This window comes from Liolophura sinensis, chromosome 13, assembly GCF_032854445.1.
Source record: "Liolophura sinensis isolate JHLJ2023 chromosome 13, CUHK_Ljap_v2, whole genome shotgun sequence".
Lineage (NCBI taxonomy): Eukaryota > Metazoa > Mollusca > Polyplacophora > Chitonida > Chitonidae > Liolophura > Liolophura sinensis.
In genome coordinates, this window is record NC_088307.1 from 25,401,792 (window position 1) to 25,423,703 (window position 21,912).

Sequence of the window (21,912 nt, forward strand, 5' to 3'; positions counted from 1 at the left end):
TTTTGACAGTAAGAAGACATTCTCAAAAAGAAAGATTTGTCAATGCAGAGGCTTTGCCTGCATTGTTAATGAGAAGTCTTGTCAGTTAGAAGGCTTTGTCAGTAAGATAGACTTGTCAGTTAGGCGTTGTCAGTAAGATAGACTCGTCAGTTAGAAGTCTTTGTCAGTAAGATAGACTCGTCAGTTAGAAGGCGTTGTCAGTAAGATAGGCTTGTCAGTTAGAAGGCGTTGTCAGTAAGGTTGCGGTATTGAAGCGATGATGACTTCATGTCACTGATTCGCAGGATAGCAGCATCAACCAACGTTGTGAAGCAAAATTCAGTCAAACACAAATTGACACACAGTGTTGCATGTACTTCAAATCCTTCTTCAGTTGCTACTTAAAAAAAAAATAGACAGTAAGAAAAAATGTTTCTTGATATATAATTTACATGTTCCATGTTTCGACAGAACTTTGTTTTAAGCTAGGTTCGTTTATGGGACACATCTGCACGTCCCATTTTGACAAAGTTTGTCAATAACTTTCCAAAACTCAGTCATTTACCGCGGCCACTCAAGTTGTGATCATGCTGTCGTAAAAATGGTCTCCATCACATGTGAGCAAATTCTTGGCATATACATGTTGTCAGATACATTAAATTGAAAAGTTTTTGAGCACCAATCAAATAAATAAATAAATCACTAAATATGTATGAGATTGTTATTTTCTGTAGGACTGTGTGGAAAGTTTTTATTTCAGTATTTGTATGTTTATTATGTGTATTTTAATGTCTTTGGTTTGCTCACGTCTCTTTGGGACGATTCGGAGTATTAGTCCTCTGGAAAGCATTCCACCGGTCCTGTACCAGGTTCGAGTTTTGGAAGTACTTTGTTTTTTGTGGCGAGTCCGAGCACAAGAAAATTGATGTTGCAGAAAAAGGGAATTCTTAACTGATTACAGTATCTCTAAGTTACAACGCAGTGGTATTGTTCTACAGTAAGGTGATTACTTTATGTCCACTCTCCGCGGCGCTCAATCGTCCCATTTCCACGTCAGCTGGAGTGTCGATACTCAAAGTCGTCTGCTTTTTGTCTAACGAAAATTGGACCCCTGTTCATGCGTCACTGCCACGGTGACATGTCAAACCTTTACATATTTCGTTGTGTTTTTAGGGACAATAGGCTATCTGGGACAAAAAATTTGTTCATCCAGTGGCAAAGAACATACAGAGCTTATGGAATGTGTGGATATTTATTTTCATATGACAGGCATTTTGAAAGGCGAATATCAGCTGTGTATGGATTGAATTTTTTCTCTCGTCATCACGGACGAAGTATATCATGGGATACTCAAAGCAATGTGATTGTGACAAGAGTGCGCTGTGCTAGCTCAGATGTAGCCATAAGAAAAGACTGTTTACAAACTGATCCCAAACATGTAGATCATAGTGTTAACATGAAAACTGAAGTCCTATTCAAAAGATCTCACTCTGGTTCAGTGATATTGAAGGACATCAACAGTGTTGCGCTTAGCCATGCAGCTAGCAGGAGATATCTTGGTGAAGAAAGCACCGGAAATGCTGGTGAGCTCAAGTCAAAGATGGTGTCTCTTGGAAAAAGTATTGATAAATTAACCACAATCAAGGCGAATGTATTTGCTAAGACGTCCAAAAACAGAGCAGATTTAAGGGCTTTGATGAACACATGTAAAGGTGAATTACAATACTTTAAATTTTCTCAGAACAGTTGTTGTCGGCAGGCTTATGTTATTGTTGTATGTTGTGATAGATTTTTTGGTGAAATAATTCCATAAGTATGTTTAATATGGTATCTTCAGATAAATCTTTACAATGATAACATCGTAGAAAAAAGCACATTGCTTATCTGTTTTTGTATTTAGAATGTTGCAACATCACTAGTGGCACTGAGTATCCATGTTTAGAAAAAAAATATTGTTGATGGTCAGATGAATGTATCAATGCCACTCTGACGTCAAAGTGTTCCAAAATCCAAGGGCAGGAAGCCATGGCATTTGGAGAAAATTATGTAGAATTTCCAGATTTTTATGGTTTGTTTCTAGCCACATATAATTTGCACAAAGTATTAGTCCTTAAACTATAACTGACAATACTGACTTTACGAATTGCATGCTACAAAAAACACACAATAACAGAAAAGTAACACAGTCATCATGTTCTGAATAACTGTGCTGACTTTGACTTTCAGATCAAAAACCATTGCTGCCCACCTTTACAATACCAAGTCATATCCCACAAGCAGGGAATGTCCACAGTCTAGAAAATAATGCCCTTCTGCTCTGGAGCAGATATTCTGGTCTGCGTCCACATTTACCAGAAATCAAAAGACGACTTCACACCTCAGGAGGATGCGGGTACAGCGTGAGACAGGATCACCAGGCAACATTACAAGCCATGGAACTGCTGGTGGATTACACCAGACTCTCTCCACAGGAGATTCTTATACATCAGCGTCATAAACAAGCTGTGGAGGTCAGATCATTGTCTTATCAAACACCATCCTTACTAACTCCCTGTTCAGTTGATTCTGTGTTTGTTAGGCATAAATTAAACAATTGTTTGGTTGGATTTATGCTACATAGCTTCTCACACAAAAACCTCCCTACCCAAAAACACAACACAAGTGCATTCTACCATACATTATTCTGTTGTATCTGTAGACTCCTTACTCTTGAAATTAATTTTAATTCTGCTTCTACTCAAGACGGCATAATCATGCATGAACAGCCAATGGTGAAAAGTAAAAAACAGAATAATGACAAAAATTGATGTTGCATTTCTCTCCGCTTAGCCAACTTACAGATTTTCTGAGTAAATGCACTTACCTGCCAATTGCGTGAAAAAGCTGTGCAGTAGAAGAAAATCCCTCTGAAACTAATAAGAGAGAAAAAAATGACAAGAAACACAAAATGAAGTGAGACGTGAGTCCGATAGGTAAAGAGAGTATAGTGAGAGTTAGTTGTATGAAAGTTCCCAAGTTTTTTTTTGGCTTAAAAAGTGAACGTAAATGATAAAATCAGGGCCATTCAAAGTGCCGAGCAAAGAAGTTAATAAAAATAATAATATGTATGATATTGACAGTGCAAAGTTTGTTTTTAAATCTTTTTATCCTCAATGTTGGACATGCGTATGTATCATGGTAATTCGTTGTTTGTTGTTTATTTTTTGTGTGAAATGCTTCAGAATGGGAAGGATTTCTACACTGACCCAGCTACAGGTTACCAGGTTATAACCAGGCTGAGCCATCTAAAGAGAGGAGAGTGTTGTGGTAATGCTTGTAGACATGTAAGTACCACGTTAGAATAGGACTGATAACTTAGGGTGGATGACTGTAAAATTTCATCCCAAAATTTTGACGTTTAGAGGCAAAAAAATACTTCTGATGCTTCAGCTTCCATTTTCCAATTGGATATCATCCTACCTTGTAAATAAACTTTAACGCACTTGTCTGAGATTGCTAGGTTCAGGCAAATTGTGCAACTTACAATCATTACTTAACTTTTTGACATATGAAAGAACAAGTTTCAGTAATATTTATTCACCTTTTTAGTTTGATTTTGGAGAGAAATGTGGATTGGTTGGGTCGACCAATTTAAGGGCTTCACCAAAAGTCTAGCTTTGTCAGTCTACACAGAGTAATGCCTTCAGAATATGCTTTAATAAACACCTTGTAATGATGCGAAAAGGTTGAAGAATTACAGGGGCGAAATGTTAGGATATTTTAATATCTTACAAAAGTCAAATGTTTGGCCAAAGTACATTTATCTTCTCTGGAATTTGAGCAGCCGTACTTGAATTATTTAGTAACAAAGAAGTATTTCAAAGCCGAATGCATTTTTAAATGAAAACAAGCAGCTTTACATAGTCTGTCTTTCTGTCTGTCAGTCTGTTGATTGGCCAGTCAAATTTTGGACATTTTTTTAACCTTTATGGACTGCTTATGGATCTTTTAATACTTTTGTCCATTTTTGGGATAATTCAAAGAATCTGTCTTCAATCATCAATGGGCCTCTGTGGCTCAGTTGGTTAGGGCGCTCGCGCGTGATGGCCCAGGAGTCTCACCAATGCGGTCGCTGTGAGTTCAAGTCCAGCTTATGCTGGCTTTCTCTCCGGCCATACGTGGGAAAGTTTGACAGCAACCTGCGGATGGTTGTGGGTTTTCCCGGAGCTCTGCCCGGTTTCCACCCACCATGGTGCTGGTCGCCGTCGTATAAGTGAAATATTCTTGAGTACGGTGTAAAACACCAATCAAATAAGTAAATAAATCAATCATCAAAGTTCAAGTATACTTTTGTTCACGTCTTTTTATGTTTTCAGTGTCCATACGGCCATGTTAGTGTTCCAGACAAGATTAAGAAGAAGAAAGTCTTTAACTCTGCATTTTATGTTTGACCTTAGTACATGAATATAGTTTTATTGTTATTTACTTCAACTTTTTGGAAGTCAGCAATTTATTTATTGTATCTTGTAGTTTTATTTAAAATTCAGGATTGGACAATACTCTTGTTAGATTTTCAAATATTTAATCTTCGTTCACTTCACTTTATTTTTTTTTTGATCTATACATTAATTTCTCCTCCTAATATTGAGACTGAAATATGGGAAACTTGGTGTAATTAAATGATGTTTGTGTTATGAGTAATTTTTTTGGCAGCTACATGTGCGGCAGATTTGTCTCCCCTTGAAGGAAACACATGACTTACACAATTGGCACGTTGACTGTGATTAAAAATAACCTCCATATGACTAGTAATCATTAAGTCACAATCTTTTTTTGAAACAGATGTATTCAGATATATATTGTACAGCTGTATAAATGGCCATGGATCAGTTGGTGTTTTATTTGTGGCCAGTCCACAGGCTCTCGTACCAACCCGACGGGCCCAGTCATACTACAATATGTGTGCTATACATAGATGGTTTGCAGTAGCAGTCATCTTTGAGGTAAGTTTGTGCATATTGCCCAGCCAAGGGCCTCTGCCCAGCTTATGACACCTCTAATAATAGACACCCAGTGGGCAATACTCAATCTTACATCAAAGATGACTGTCACTGCAAACCACCTATAAAGACAGACAAGGTCGGAAACAAAGTCTGCTGATTTTAGAAATAAAGCAATTCTCCCTAAATTCTCTGTATACATAATATATATATATATATATATATATATATATATATATATATATATATATATATATATATATATACCTTCATGATTTTACGCTCCGGTGTATTTCATGGTGTCCTGTGTGCCTCACACAGCCAGACGGAATCCATCAAAACTGCAGCTTCTCAGTTAGTGATTTATCTGGACACAGCGAAGTCTACTCGATCCCAATTACCAAGGTCATGTTACGGGATAAAATAGACAGAAGACAATGGCACTGTGTAAAGAAAAATCCCTAATCTGTGTGCTGTCATTTTGGTTTATTCTGTCCACATTGTTGACATATCCGACAGACTGTTGGTGGCTAAAGGCTCTCGGTACATCATGAAGTACAGATCAGAGTAAAACTAATGGATGTCTCGTTTCCAATTTTGACCTTGTTAAATAACATGACCGGGCGTGTAGGATCAATATGAGGGCCTGTGGACAATCACAGTGGTCCATTTGTCACGCTAAATCTAGGCAAGAGGTAGGCTACTTCCTGTGTAGAATTTGTGAGCTTAACCAAATTGAATTTACCTGGAGCATCAGAGAGTTCTGGCTCATCAGTTTTTACTCACATGACATTCCATGGACATCAGCAATTAGACTGCGTGTTTCTTTCTTGTAATATATTTCAGCTTGGCATTGTTACGAGTATTTTTAAATGAGCGCAAATTATCAACTTTTCTCGTCCTTGAAGCAGCCTACACACCTTCAGTCCAAATGAGTTGCTCATTTGTGAAAAATCCTGTGAAATTTTGTGGTGATTTACACTCCTTTCTGATGTAAACATGGCAATGACAATAGCCTGGATGTTACACAGTGCCAAAGTGTTGAAGTCTTGTCTACCTTTATGTCATATTCTTTATTCTGTTCACTTTAGGGTGAAATTAAGGATAAAACTTGATGTATCAGAAACAGTATAAGTATTGTAAATGATTTTAGTCACACATTGTCATTTGCTATATGTTAAATTACCTAAAATTTTGCCCAAGTGAGTGAATTTTCTGAGGCAAAATACATGATATAAAATATTGCTTTTGGGGTTTAAGCGAGCACTTTTCCAACAGGATATCACGCTATCTCCCCCAAAAAAACCTATTGTCTAACATAACAGAACTCACAGAATTACTTTTCCAGCAGGATATCACGCTACCTTCCCCAAAAAATCTCAAAACCATTGTCTAACATAACAGAACTCACAGAATTACTTTTCCGGCAGGATATCACGCTACCTCCCCCAAAAAATCTCAAAACCATTGTCTAACATAATAAAACTCACAGAATTACTTTTCCGGCAGGATATCACGCTAACTCCCCCCAAAAACTTCAAAACCATTGTCTAACATAACAGAACTCACTGAATTACTTTTTCAGCAGGATATCACGCTATCTCCCCCATAAATCTCAAAAACATTGTCTAACATAACAGAACTCACAGAATTACTTTTCCAGCAGAATGTCGCGCTATCTCTCCCAAGAAACCTCAAAACTATTGTCTAACAGAACTAATAGAATTACTTTTCCAGCCGGATATCGCTCTACCTCCCTCAAGAAACCTCAAAACTATTGTCTAACATAACAGAACTCACTGAATTACTTTTCCAGCAGGATATCATGCTACCTCCCCCTGGAAACCTCAAAACTATTGTCTAACATAACAGAACTCACTGAATTACTTTTCCAGCAGGATATCATGCTACCTCCCCCTGGAAACCTCAAAACTATTGTCTAACATAACAGAACTCACTGAATTACTTTTCCAGCAGGATATCGCTCTACCTCCCTCAAGAAACCTCAAAACCATTGTCTAACATAACAGAACTCACAGAATTACTTTTCCAGCAGGATATCACGCTACCTTCCCCAAAAATTCTCAAAACTATTGTCTAACATAACAGAACTCACAGAATTACTTTTCCAGCAGGATATCACGCTACCTCCCTCAAGAAACCACAAAACCATTGTCTAACATAACAGAACTCACAGAATTACTTTTCCAGCAGGATATCATGCTACCTTCCCCAAAAATTCTCAAAACCATTGTCTAACATAACAGAACTCACAGAATTACTTTTCCAGCAGGATATCACGCTACCTTCCCCAAAAATTCTCAAAACTATTGTCTAACATAACCGAACTCACAGAATTACTTTTCCGACAGGATATCGCGCTACCTCCCCCAAGAAACCTCAAAACTATTGTCTAACATAACAGAACTCACTGAATTACTTTTCCAGCAGGATATCACGCTACCTCCCTCAAGAAACCTCAAAACTATTGTCTAACATAACAGAACTCACAGAATTACTTTTCCAGCAGAATATCACGCTACCTCCCCCAAAAATTCTCAAAACTATTGTCTAACATAACAGAACTCACTGAATTACTTTTCCAGCAGAATATCATGCTACCTCCCTCAAGAAACCTCAAAACCAGTGTCTAACATAACAGAACTCACAGAATTACTTTTCCAGCAGGATATCACGCTACTTCCCCCTAGAAACCTCAAAACTATTGTCTAACATAACAGAACTCACAGAATTACTTTTCCAGCAGGATATCACGATGTCTCCCTCAAGAAACCTTAAAATAATTGTCTAACATAACAGAACTCACAGAATTACTTTTCCAGCAGGATATCACGCTATCCCCCCCCCCCCCCCCCACAATCTCAAAACCGTTGTCTAACATAACAGAACTCACAGAATTACTTTTCCAGCAGAATATCGCGCTATCTCCCCCAAGAAACCTCAAAACTATTGTCTAACATAACAGAACTCACAGAATTACTTTTCCAGCAGAATATCACGCTACCTCTATCAAGAAACCTCAAAACTATTGTCTAACATAACAGAACTCACAGAATTACTTTTCCAGCAGGATATCACGCTATCTCCCCAAAAAATCTCAAAACCATTGTCTAACATAACAGAACTCAAAGAATTAGCAGAGGCAAAATGTGCAAATTGATCATGGGCAAAATTTGAGATCCTGTGTAATATTTAAATATAACAATAATATTGAAATCTTTTGAGCCTGTTTGTATAGGGTTTATTTGTAAATATATGTGTGGTACAAACGTCTAATATTGCTCTCTACGATACGACTGAAATACAGCTGAACACATGTCATAATTATACATTCTTAACTTTATATATCTTTATATCTCCGTATTACTGTAATAATTATGAATCAGGGAAGGTGTATGTACAATTTAAAGAAGCTACACAGCAGATTTTTTTGTTAAATCGATCAGCACAAATCCCATCAAATTTTTGCTGTTATTTTAGAGTGGCCCGAATAATTACCTTCATAAAATATCAGGCAGAATTAGGTAAAAAATGCAGTGATTTTCATTGCAATTTATTAAACTTAACAGTCTGGAATTATTATTTTCCCAAAAATCTCCAGTATAGCTTCTTTAACTGATTATTATGTCACACAAGAGAAGAAATAAATAAAGTCGGAGTATTATAATTGCAGTTTTGTGTAGTAAATTGATACCAAGTACGGTCTTTGGTTGTAATATGAGGTCAGCGTGGCTCACTTGTGGGGTTTACGCTAAGTTGTATGGGGTCCGCTTCTTGGTTCCAATACGTGGACAGCGTGGCTCACTTGTGTGGTCTCACACTAAGTTATATCGGGTCCGGTTCTTGTTTCCAATAAGTGGACAGCGTGGCTCACTTGTGTGGTCTTACACTAAGTTATATCGGGTCCGGTTCTTGATTTCAATAAGTGGACAGCGTGGCTTATTTGTGTGGTCTTACGCTAAGTTATACCTTGTCTTCCTTGACGTAAGTCACGTGAGAGAGTTTGCCATGAAATTTGCCAGGTATTAGTGATTCATTCCAAGCACAACAGATTCATCGTATAGTAAGTAATTGTTGACTATGGCGTTAAACAACAATCAAATAAATAAATATATATATTGATATGAAGAGCCCTCGTTGGCTCAGTGCCTAAAGTGCAGCTGCTACTAAGGACAACAGTTACTATGGACAACTTTTATTATAGACAACAGTTACTTTGAAGGTTACTATGGGAAACTGTTACTATGGACAACTGTTAGTATATATACAACAGTTACTATGGACAACTCTTACTATGGACAAGAATCGTTTTGGTGACCTTATGGTTAGGGCGTCCGTCTCCAAGCCGGGAAACCCTGGGTCGAGTCCTGCCAAAGAAAACATGACTGGTTGGCGCGGTGTCAGTATGATGTGATTGGGTGGGGTGTCAAGTCTAGTGTCTTCGGCATGATACTTTAGTGACGGCAGCACTTTAGCAGCATGGGTCTCCCTGCCACAAGAAGACATGGTATATGTACATAAACTTAATAACTCTTAGTTATCATATGACTGAAAAATTGTTGAAAAAAGTACGATGCTGAACTCCAAGCATACGTACATACATACATGCAGATTATGGACAACCGTTACTATGGGCAACTGTTACCATGGAAAAGAGGGGTGTTAATTTTTGTGTAATACAGTACACAAAAATTTGTCACTTATACGATAACGGTCATTTTCATGCGTCGAGACGACCGGAGTACCCGGGGTAAACCACCGACCATTGGCAAGTTACTGATGAACTTTCTTGCGTGTGACGTACATGTACTGATATGCACATCGTCATATAGGCGGAAGGCATTCCTTGCCCAAGGCCGGATTTGAACACGCATCTCGTGTGTCCTTTAACGACTGAAAGGCAAGCTCGCCTCTATAACCATTTGAAGAAATGGCAATTTGTTTACCATGTTATGGTAACCGAGGAAATGGACAGTTATCATGCACCACTAAAGGGGCCTGTTCCATGGCAAAATACAGCGAAGAGGTACGTCAGCACAGTAAACACGCTAGACCTAGTGCTGTATCCATGTATCCGTCGAAAATTAAAACTACGCTTGCAAACCAATTATGGGCTGTACAAACGGGACAGAAAAAAATATCCCGATGCCACGATATGATATTCATGTATGTGCACGTATTTTAAACTTATACGATATCGGTCAGTTTTATAGGCTTAGAAAAACCCCTAAGACTACCAGATTAAAAGTTGATGACAGAGTCACCAAGAACGTCAAAAAAGTGTCTGCGGCCGTATAGGCCTGTTAATATACATAATACACGGATGTCAATGCAGAGGGCTGTTTCTCAAAGCGGTCATAACGTTACGCCAGACGCAAATGCCAAGGCGGCATATGCATCGTTGTGTAACGTTACCACCCAGTTGAGGAAACACCTCTCCGGATGCTCTCCCAAGGTCAATCTGAAGTAAGAAAAACTCGTAAACAATGCTGAATTATGCAACTGCGGGGAAATAAAATTTCGTGAACCAAAGAAACCTGCGGGCACTTGAGCGTAACGATATGAGCAATACTGGCCGCCGTATTTCGTCAGCCTGTCGTTTGTGAGGTTACTTACTGCCAGGTAGGCCTACATATAAGCTCGCACACGCTACACGTACGTGTTAAACCAGTCACACAGTGTTCAGTGTGCAACGCTCTCTTAACGGACGGCGCTAGACAGAAATCGACCATGGCTTCCGATCTGATCAGTTTTAGTAATCCAGTATTCGCCCAGTATGCGTTTTACTCCGGCGTCGTTTTGTGTAAGACAATGGACATGAGCCTGCTGACAGTGTACTATAGGCTGAAAAACAAGGTGAGCCAAAAGTAAGGATATTATGTTATTACCATGTAGATGGTAAAGCTTTGGTGCTCGGTTAAGCTGATCTCTGAGACGCACGCTTCCTGCTCTGTTAACATACGTATATAGCCTAACAAGTCTTGGTTCACGTTAACGTGCTAGCGCAGCACAATGACTCAAAGGCTTCTCACCAATGTGGACCTTGTCGGTTCAAGTCCAGCTCATGGTGGCTTCCTTTCCGGTCAGCAACATGCGTGGCTTGGTCATGGTTTTTCTCCCACCTCAATGCTGGCCGCAGCCGGCGTATAATTGAAATATTCTTGAGCACGACGTAAAACAGTAATCAAATAAATAATTCTAGACATAGCGTGATTGTGTCAGTTGTACAGGAACAAGTACCTCTTTCTGACGAGTTATAGCGGCTACGCGGTATCATTGCATTAGTTAGTTCGAAATCGTTAAAACACACAAGATGTGAGTTCGAACCCGGTCTTTAACAGAGGATTTGTACATTCTTCCGCTCTGGATGTTGATAACAATAAGCGGTCGGCTCCGCTTGTGGGACCCTGTACAGTGTCTGACATGCGACCACTTGTGTTTCAGCAACAGGCCTATACTAGCTATGTTGTGCAAATCTGTTCATTGCATGTTGGGAAGTTCATCAGGAACTTGCCAGAGGTCGATTTTGCCTGGGTACTCAAATCTTCTCCACCCACATAAAACTGGTCGTCGTAGTATAAGTGAAAATTCCGTATGACCTTAATGAAAAATCAAGTATATTATAAACTCGGAGTCCTTTGTGCCTGATTAAATATTAGTGATCCATAATACAAGAGTGTATGCTTTTAGAAGTAACCGAAGTAACTTCGACATACAGGACAACAATAGTCACTGCTCAGGTTGCAAGATAATGGAATTTACTGTTCCAGCTGCATTGTAAAACATATTGTTCGTTGATTCATTAAGATAAAACTTACCGACCAGGATTATGATTTATTTATTTATTTCATGTATTTGATTGGTGTTTTACGACTTACTCAAGAATATTTCACTTATACGACGGCGGCCAACATTATGGTGGGGGAAAACGAACAGAGCCCGCGGGAAACCCACGTCCATCCGCAGGTTTCACCGAGATTATGCTTAATCATGAAATTCTACTGTTTGTGAATGTATAATGATGAAATTCTCTGTTCGTGTTTACAATTAGATGAAACTGAGAGTGATAAAAAAAAACCTTAGTGACCAAGATGACTGAACTCCCTGGAACAGTTTGATGTTTTCGATGAAACTCATGCCTTGACCAGGATGAATAATGATGCTGATGAATAATGATGACATTCACCATGATAGGACCAAGATGTATATTATAATAAAACACAGCATTCATGGATGAATAATGATGCTGACGAATAATGGTGACATTCACCATGATAGGACCAAGATGTATATTATAATAAAACACAGCATTCATGGATGAATAATGATGCTGACGAATAATGGTGACATTCACCATGATAGGACCAAGATGTATATAATAATAAAACACAGCATTCATGGATGAATAATGATGCTGACGAATAATGATGACATTCACCATGATAGGACCAAGATGTATATAATAATAAAACACAGCATTCACGGATGAATAATGATGCTGACGAATAATGGTGACATTCACCATGATAGGACCAAGATGTATATTATAATAAAACACAGCATTCATGGATGAATAATGATGCTGATGAATAATGATGACATTCACCATGATAGGACCTAGATGTATATAATAATAAAACACAGCATTCATGGATGAATAATGATGCTGATGAATAATGATGACATTCACCATGATAGGACCAAGATGTATATTATAATAAAACACAGCATTCATGGATGAATAATGATGCTGACGAATAATGGGGACATTCACCATGATAGGACCTAGATGTATATAATAATAAAACACAGCATTCATGGATGAATAATGATGCTGATGAATAATGATGACATTCACCATGATAGGACCAAGATGTATATTATAATAAAACACAGCATTCATGGATGAATAATGATGCTGATGAATAATGATGACATTCACCATGATAGGACCATAATATAATAAAACACAGCATTCATGCCGGCTTTCGACATACTCACATTCTCACCCCGCCTCACCCCACGCTTATTCCAACTACCTCCCCCCCCCCCCCACCCCCACCCCCGAGCTCTGCCCGGTTTCCTCTCACCACAATGTTGGCTGCCGTCGTAGAAGTGAAATATACTTGAGCACGGCGAACACCAATCAAATAAAAAATAAATACCCCAACCGCGTCGTGTCTCGTGTCATCTTACACCGAGATCCCTCGTTAAAAGAATGGGCCATTTGAAACAATTGTGTATTGTGTTAAAACATGGGATGCTAAAATCTGATCGATCCGCAGACAGAACGACCCATATATAAGAACAGCTTAATTAGCAGCCACTGTCAAAAATTCCTGCGTCCGGATCAACAGTGACATTTAATCTGTTGATCTTCTGTGCATGGCCAAAACATCTGCAAAATTTGATACAAATCCCTGAATAACTGTTTTATTCTTGAATTTGCTAATTTGTCTGTAAATTTACGAAAAATACGCGGGTTGGCCTTCGGCTGAAGACCAGGCTGACAGATAGAAAGACAGAAAGACATACAGAGTGAATGACAAATGAAGGCCGACAAGAGTGATGTCACAAACGATGGCTAGATAAAATGCCGGAATATTAAATCATAACGAAATCTTTGCTTTTCGGAATTAGACTACTTGTGTATTGAACTGCCATGTTACCGATAGGCCTGTATGTAGCGAGTATTGTAGGCCTATACGTAGCGAGTATAACTTGCACGCCGTTATTCATGTAGGCCTACATTCGCTTTGTGTATGAACATTCAACTGCTCCCCTTCTGTGAAGCTATAAAATACTAAGTGAATGTACTTTGACCCTCTTCGTGTGGCATAGATATGTTAGGTCTCCACCACGCTGCTCTGGGCTAGATCCGGATACCTAGGTTCATGGTTGAACTGTGTATGTGAATAGCCGTAGTAGACCTATTGTGTTTGTAAGGCATACCCGGGAGCCGTCAGTCCCGTACATTGGCCTATTTACAGCATCCAGCAACATGACGAGTGATTTCAGCTTTAAGAACCCGGTGTTCGCGCAGTTCGCTTTTTACGCTGGTATCGTGATACTCAAGACTCTGGCAATGAGTCTGGCTACCGCCTATCACAGGATAACGAAAAAGGTGAGAGAAACCATAAAAATTATAACGCTTGTGTACGCTTGCAAAAGGAAGTGAATGGTTTGCGAGTGATGCAGGTGGAACGGATCAAGCAAAGGTAGACCTGGGAAGCTTACGAACTAATATATGATGCAAGCTATACAACCAGGTATAATAATTAGCCTGATGCATCGATCTGGTGATTTGTTTATCTGTGCCTGTCTAAATATGTTTTGCGTCCTTGAAGAGCATTGCACTGCAGCTTATGTCTAAATTAGCGCATGACTGCATGTAGATTACAGTCAAGCTACGAGTGTACCCCTTCCCTCTCCCTCCATCGCCTAAAAAGAAAGTAGAGAAAGAAAGAGCGTTAGCTTTAGCTTGCGAAACCAGCGTGGATCGAAATGGATTTAGCTCTGTTCGCTGACCTATATTTTAACCCAGTGAAAAATGCCCACTCAGAGCATTTACAGTGTGTATAGGTACTTGTAAGCGTGTGTTAGTCGCGACGATCCAGAGGTGCATGGAAGCCTTGAATTGTCGCTTGGTTATTCTTAGTTATAAGTACCTGTGTCAAGTATATCCGTTCTACACAAGACTATCGTCGACCCATGCTATCTGTCTTCCAGCAACCTGCGGGTTATCGTGGGTTTCCGCCGGGCTGGCCACCGTCGTTCAAGTGAAATATTGTTGAGTACGGCGTAAAACACCAATCAAATAAATAAATGAATAAATCAAGCCATCTTATCCGTCTTTCCGTGTCATAGTGAGTGTCATCAATCCATGCTGTCCGTGTTTCCGTGCTAAAAAAAGAGTATCGTCAATCAATGCTATCCGTGTTTCCGTGCTAAAAAAAGAGTATCGTCAATCCCTGCTATCCGTGTTTCCGTGCTAAAAAAAGAGTATCCTCAATCCATGCTATCCGTGTGTCCGTGCTAAAAAAAGAGTATCCTCAATCCATGCTATCCGTGTGTCCGTGCTAAAAAAAGAGTATCGTCAATCCATGCTATCCGTGTGTCCGTGCTAAAAAAAGAGAATTGTCAATGCATGCTATCCGTATGTACATGCTATACAAGACTATCATCAACCCATGCTATCCGTGTTTCCGTGCTATACAAGTATATCTGTATCCATCTCTGTTATCTGCGGGTATCGTCAAGCCCCGTTACATGTGTTACAAGAGTATCGTCAAGCCCGGTCAACTGTATTACAAGAGTATCCTCAATCTCCGTTACCTGTGTGTGTTGTCAAGCTCCGTTACTTGTGTTACAAGAGTATCGTCAACCCCGGTACTTTTGTTACAAGAGTATCATCAATCTCTGTTATCTTTGTTACAAGAGTATCGTCAAACCATGTTACCTGTGTTACAAGAGTATCGTCAATCCCCGTTACCTATTTTACAAGAGTATTGCCTTTCGTCAGTCCTATATATTTGTAACACAAGAGTGCCCAGAGTTAATACCCGTTACCTGTGGTGCAAGAGTACCCGGAGTTAATACCCATTACCTGTGGTGCAAGAGTATCCGGAGTTAATACCCATTATCTGTGGTATAACAGTGCCCGGAGTTAATCATCATTATCTAGGGTGCAAAATAACCGGAGTTAATACCCATTACCTGTGGTGCAAGAGTACACGGTGTTAATACCCATTATCTGTGGTGTAACAGTGCCCGGAGTTAATCCTCATTGTCTAGGGTGCAAGAGTGCCCGGAGTTAATCCCCATTATCTGGGTAGCAAGAGTGCCCGGAGTTAATCCTCATTATCTGTGGTGCAAGAGTCCACGGAGTTAATCCCCATTATCTGGGTAGCAAGAGTGCCCGGAGTTAATCCTCATTATCTCTGGTGCAAGAGTCCACGGAGTTAATCCTCATTATCTGGGTAGCAAGAGTGCCCGGAGGTAATCTCCGTTATCTGGGTAGCAAGAGTGCCCGGAGGTAATCTCCGTTATCTGTGGTGCAAGAGTGCCCGGAGTTAATCTCCATTCTCTGTGGTGCAAGAGGGTCTGTATCTCCGTTGTGTAACACCCTTTTGTCGAACTCCTTTTTCTGTTTGTCAGTTTTAAGAAAACTTATCTGTGTAACAGGGTTTGATGAGGCCCTCTTACCTGAGATACACTGACGTCGCTAGTCACGTTTATGAGCGGAGGCATTGGTGGACGAGGTGGTTAGCACACCAGCGCTGCGCAATGATACAAGAGCCTCTCACCAATGCAGTCACCGAGAGTTCAAGCCCAGCTCAAGATGGCTTCCTCTCCAATCTTACGTGGGATGGCCTGTCAGCAGCCTGCGGATGATCGTGGGTTTCCCCCGGTTTTCTCCCACCATAACCCAGGTCACCGTCGTATAAGTGAAATATTATTGAGTACGGCGTAAAACGAATTAAATACATAAATAAATAAATTTATGAACGTTACGTGTTCTTATCAATGGCCTTGGTCTCATTTCCTTTTGTCACCACTCCCTTTTTGTTTATGCTCAGTATTGTCCGTATTCCTGTGCATCTCTGTTACAGGTTGTTCTGATTCCTAGTTATCTCTGTTACACCTTGCCTTTACTCACATTCATCTCTGATGCAATGGATTCATCCATGCCCTTCAGTTTTATTATTTTTTTATTCACTTAAAACATTGGTGTTTTACGCGGTGCTCTAGAATATTTCACTTATACGACGGCGGACAGCATTATAGTGGGAGGAAACCGGGCAAAGCACGGGGGATCCACGACCATCCACAAGTTGCTGGTAGACCTTCCCACTTACAGCCGGAGATTAAGCCAGCATGAGCTGGGCTTGAACTCACAGCGACTACATTGGTGAGAGGCTATGGGTTATTATGCCGTGTTGGCGCACTACCCCCCACGGCGCTCCCCCAAACCTCCTTCCCCTTCATAGAATACCACCTTTCCTTTTTATTCTGAAGAGTTGAAGATTTCCATCGGCCAAAGACCATTAGTTTTCGCTACCGATTTCAACGCATGAGCCCTTTTTATCTTTGTCAAAGATTTCAATAGATCCCGTTTACCTTTGTTTCAGGTATAGATTAATACCGCCTTTCTTCGATTTACAGATTTTGATCAGTCCCGTTCTTCTTCTTTACAGGTTTTCATCAATCCCGAGGATAACCCTGGTGGAAAGGTTACCCCTAATGACCCAGACGTTGAGAGGATCAGACGGTAAAGACGTCTGTTTTGACAGCGTACAGAATAGAATAACGGAATATTCTTACTCATTTGTTATAGTCAGTGTCCTTAAAATAAAATCAGACAGTTGGGGTTAGAATAGTGTGATATAGATATGTAAGACTGCCGTGAAGTTAGAGATCACGTGATCACCCTAGCATGGCAAAAACAAAATGACCGCCCCATGTTGAAGCATACGGAAGGATGCCAATCTTTTCCACTCTGTCAGCCACCTGGTTGTACGAAAAAAACAAACAAAAAACATCCCGCAAGCTCTACAGAAATACTCAGACTAACTGGAAAACTGAATATTATACAAATCGAACGAATAAACTACCACTAATATTGGTTCAAAAATAGGCATTTTCCTATGCTATAATGTCGGGAGGACAGTTGACTTCACTCACGTCGTCTGTCACTCAGGAGATCACGTAGTCTATCTTCCGGGCCGTCTTACAGAATTCCTGAGTACGGAGTAAAACACCAACCAAATAAATAAATATGGAACTAAATTATGTGGAGAATACATTAGTATACCGATCTTATCTGGTAACTTTTGTACAGGGTTACATTATTTTTTTTATCCCATTTTGTGTAGGCCTATGCGGTAGGCCTACACAGACATTACCAATAGGAAATCCTTGTCCAGTCCGATTCGGGATAATTTCTCCTTCACCACCATTTCTTAGAATTTGTTCGTTTAATGTGTTGTATTTAATGTGTTGTACTTGACCTTGACTCTCCACAGGTGTCATCTAAATGACCTTGAGAACGTTGTGCCTTTTGTGCTGATTGGCGGATTGTACGTCCTGACAGGACCTAGTGCGCATGCCGCTGCTCTACACTTCCGCATTTTCGCCGCCGCCCGGATATTCCACACGATATCCTATCTCTTCGCTCTGCCTCAGCCGTGCCGAGCTTTGTCGTTTGTTGTGGGATATATGGCTACAGCCTCCATGGCTGTAAACGTCATAAGATCAGGCGTGATGTAATTTGTGACGTATACGATTGCTAATAGTAAGGTCGTACTGTTGTACATTTCTCTATTTTTTGTTTGTGTGACTGTATACGTATAATGACGAGAGTAGTAAGAGTAGCAGTCACGTGGTAGAGTAAAGTCAGTTCATAGAAGAATGTGATTTTCACAATGAACATCTGAAGAGCCAGCAGCACCCGATTATTTTATAATCTCCATTATAAGACGAGAGCTGTGTGCAAAGTAGTCTGGTACAATCCCATATTGTGTAGCATTTCATGCTGTCCGGCTAGCTGAAGAGGACCCGTGAAAAAGTTCAAAATACGACAAGAACAACAACAACATAGATATGTTTTACGATGATGGCGTCCGTGAGTTTTAATTAGCTCACTGGCACATATATGAAGTCTGTTCAGATTTCTTTCTGATCCACAAAGTAAAATCAATCCGAAAACCCGAATCCCGTTCTACAAAACTGTTCATGGAAGATACGCCAGGCGCATGTTGCGACCGTTTAGTAAAACAGCCCCCTAGATATCTAATGTAGCGATGTAAAAGGAATTGTTATATATGTATCATAGGGCTTACATGATAATCATGTGAATTCATGAAATGTGACCAGTGCATCATGACTGAAGTCAAACCTTCTTTTGTTGATCACATATATATATTTTTACTATATACTGATTAAATGACAACTTTGATGTCACACCATCAAGCCGTATTGTTTGAGCCGTATTTCTCCCAAACATTGACAGAAATAAGGTTTGGTAGCATCGTTTACAACACTTACATCCTAAGGTAGTACAAAAGTTTACAATTGATCGATTGATCGATTGATAGATGTGGAAAGGTCTTCCAGCAACCTGCGGATGGTCGTGGGTTTCCCCCGGGCTGTGCCCGGTTTCTACCCACCATAATGCTGGGCGCCGTCGTATAAGTGAAATATTCTTGAGTACGGCGTAAGTCACCAATCAAAAAAAAAAAAAATCAATCGATTGATAGATTGGTATTTCACGTTATAGTTAGGCAATATGATACAAATATATTGCAACCGGAGACGTCCAACGGAGTGCTGGATACGCATATACGATGATCGCAAGGAATTCCGTCAGAAAAAATAGTTCCATGAAGTTCAGCACATCTTACTTTCTCTGTATAGCTCTCATGTTTACGTCATTAGCCCATACCATATTTCCAAGGGCGCGAAATTAATGGTCATTAGTCAGAGCTCTGCCAGTCCACGCAAGAATTTGGTTCAGACCATAGGAAGTCTTACAATCGTGACCGTAGATAGGGCCTTTATCAGCTATCTTGATGATGTAACAGATCTTAATTCCGCGAGGAAAATTTGACAGTGGCCTCCGATGTGCACGGTTTACACAGATGTGGCAAAGGCATTTGTGCTCTTACTGGCTTCCTCTCTGGTGGTACGTGGTTTTCCCCGGGCCCTTCCCGATTGGTTTACTACGGCAACTGTTGTGTGACCGTGATGAGAGGCCATAAAGATTTTCCGCTCCCAGTTTGTAAGCATAAAAGACAGTCACGCTTCAGTTTCCCTACGTTGTGTAAAATGTTGCTCTGGAAGTCTTAAAGTTGAAATACCGAAGAAAGAGTCTATCAATGTCGCTTCGCTTGGGAATCATCGATTCCCATACTTTGATTGGATCGTTGATTGCTAGCGCCCCCAAGCGGCCAGTCACAGAAGAACGACTGTTCTGAACCAGCGGGAAGGGCGAGAGAAGTATGAGCGACGCTGGTTACACGAGTGTAACTAGTCAACGATGCATATACAACCCATATCCCAGGTTAAGCTTAATTCTAAAGACGCATTTGGCGAGACCCTCACAGTCTAATCCAGTACCCTATACCTGATCTCCCTACAAACGACACGGTTTCGCAGCAAACAACGGGGTCTAGCAACAACGACGGGGTCTCCCAGCAAATGACGGTCTCGCTGTAAACGACGCGATTTCCCTACAAACGACGGAGTCTCGCAACAAACGACGGAGTCTCGCAGCAAACGACGGGGTCTCGCAGTAAACGACGCTGTCAACCTACAAATGACGGTTCAACTACAAGCGACGCGGTCTAGCAGCAAAAACTACGCAGTCTGGTAACAAACGACGGAGTCTCGTAGTAAACGATGCGGTCTCCTTATAAACGTCGGTCCACCTACAAGCGACGCGGTTTAGCATCAAACGACGGAGTCTCACAGTAAACGATGGGGTCTCGCTGCAAACGATGGGTCTCGAAGTAAACGATGCCGTCCCCAAATAAACAACTATTCACCTGCAAGCCACGCGGTCAAACAGCAAACGACGGGGTGTCGCTACAAATGACTGGGTCTTGCAGTAAACGACGCCGTCTCCCTACCAACGACGGTCCTGCTACAAACGAAGGAGTCTCGCAACAAACGACGGAGTCTCGCAACAAACGACGGAGTCTCGCAGCAAACGACGGGGTCTCGCAGTAAACGACGCTGTCAACCTACAAATGACGGTTCAACTACAAGCGACGCGGTCTAGCAGCAAAAACTACGCAATCTAGTAACAAACGACGGCGTCTCGCAGTAAACGATACGGTCTCCCTATAAACGTCGGTCCAACTACAAGCGACGCGGTTTAGCATCAAACGACGGTGTCTCACAGTAAACGATGGGGTCTCGCTGCAAACGATGGGTCTCGAAGTAAACGACGCCGTCTCCAAATAAACAACTATTCACCTGCAACCCACGCGGTCAAACAGCAAATGACGGGGTGTCGCTACAGATGACTGGGTCTCGCAGTAAACGACGCCGTCTCCCTACCAACGACGGTCCTGCTACAAACGACGGAGTCTCGCAACAAACGACGGAGTCTCGCAGCAAACGACGCGGTGTCACAGTATACACATATATCTCCCTATAAACAACTGTCCACCTATAAGTGACGCGGTCTCGCAGCAAACGATGGGCGCTGTCCCTCAATAAACGATGGTCCACATTCAAGCGACGCAGTCTATCAGCAACGAGGACGCGTGCGTGCGGGAATCCAGTATTCCCATATTCGTCAAGGACCAAAGCGCTCTCTAAGTCAGGAGACTTGTTACGTAAACCTGGGCGTGGTTTCCAACACAAATAAATCAATAAATAAATAAAACCAGAACAGCGATGAGCAACGACAGTGTGAAAGTTGGCAAATAGTCACACGTAACCGATGAAACACGGCCTCTTGTCAGTTTACCTCAGTTATGGTTATATTCTCACTGTCCGTGTGGATGCTCAAATAGCAGCAATTTAGATATCATCGGGGGATCAGTCGCAAATTATTTGACTTTTCTCAGAGGATATATAAAGTCCATTTTTGTCACGCACATGTACTTCACAGGTTACAACAATAACGAGCTGTTTATATATGTTTCATTTTTTGTCACGAACATTTACTTAAAACGTGAGAACACATACGAGCTGGTGTTCATGTTTGTCACAAACGTGTACTTGGCGCGTCACAACAAAACTAGTTGAATATATGTGTTTCATTTTTGTCACGAACAAGACGGATCAGCAGGGTCCACCACAGCTTTGTAGTGTCATAGCTACTCTGAGCCAATCATCTGCGCACTCTTTGGTCACGTGACTACAATAGCGCTACTGGAGGTGATAGGCCCTGACGCTGATTGCACCATAAATATAGCATTGT

The 21,912-nt window shown here is 40.8% G+C and overlaps 2 protein-coding genes across 3 annotated transcripts; both read left to right on the top strand.

Moving 5' to 3' along the window:
- The first annotated feature begins 1,209 nt into the window (after nt 1-1,209).
- LOC135480761 (uncharacterized) lies at nt 1,210-5,072 on the top strand. The gene is made up of 4 exons (XM_064760684.1): nt 1,210-1,562; nt 2,206-2,489; nt 3,201-3,302; nt 4,335-5,072. The coding sequence occupies exons 1-4, from the start codon at nt 1,220-1,222 to the stop codon at nt 4,407-4,409; spliced, it is 804 nt and encodes a 267-aa protein (XP_064616754.1). The 5' UTR covers nt 1,210-1,219; the 3' UTR covers nt 4,410-5,072.
- A 5,574-nt stretch (nt 5,073-10,646) lies between these two features.
- On the top strand, nt 10,647-18,705 carry LOC135480393 (microsomal glutathione S-transferase 1-like). Of its 2 annotated transcripts, none has more exons than XM_064760222.1 (3): nt 10,647-10,835; nt 17,177-17,250; nt 18,005-18,705. In XM_064760222.1, exons 1-3 carry the CDS (start codon nt 10,710-10,712, stop codon nt 18,246-18,248), a joined length of 444 nt encoding a protein of 147 aa, XP_064616292.1. In that variant the 5' UTR covers nt 10,647-10,709; the 3' UTR covers nt 18,249-18,705. The 2 variants fall into 2 exon arrangements, with proteins under 2 accessions (XP_064616292.1, XP_064616293.1); XM_064760223.1 differs by lacking the exon at nt 10,647-10,835 and adding an exon at nt 13,858-14,103.
- Nucleotides 18,706-21,912: the final 3,207 nt, after the last annotated feature.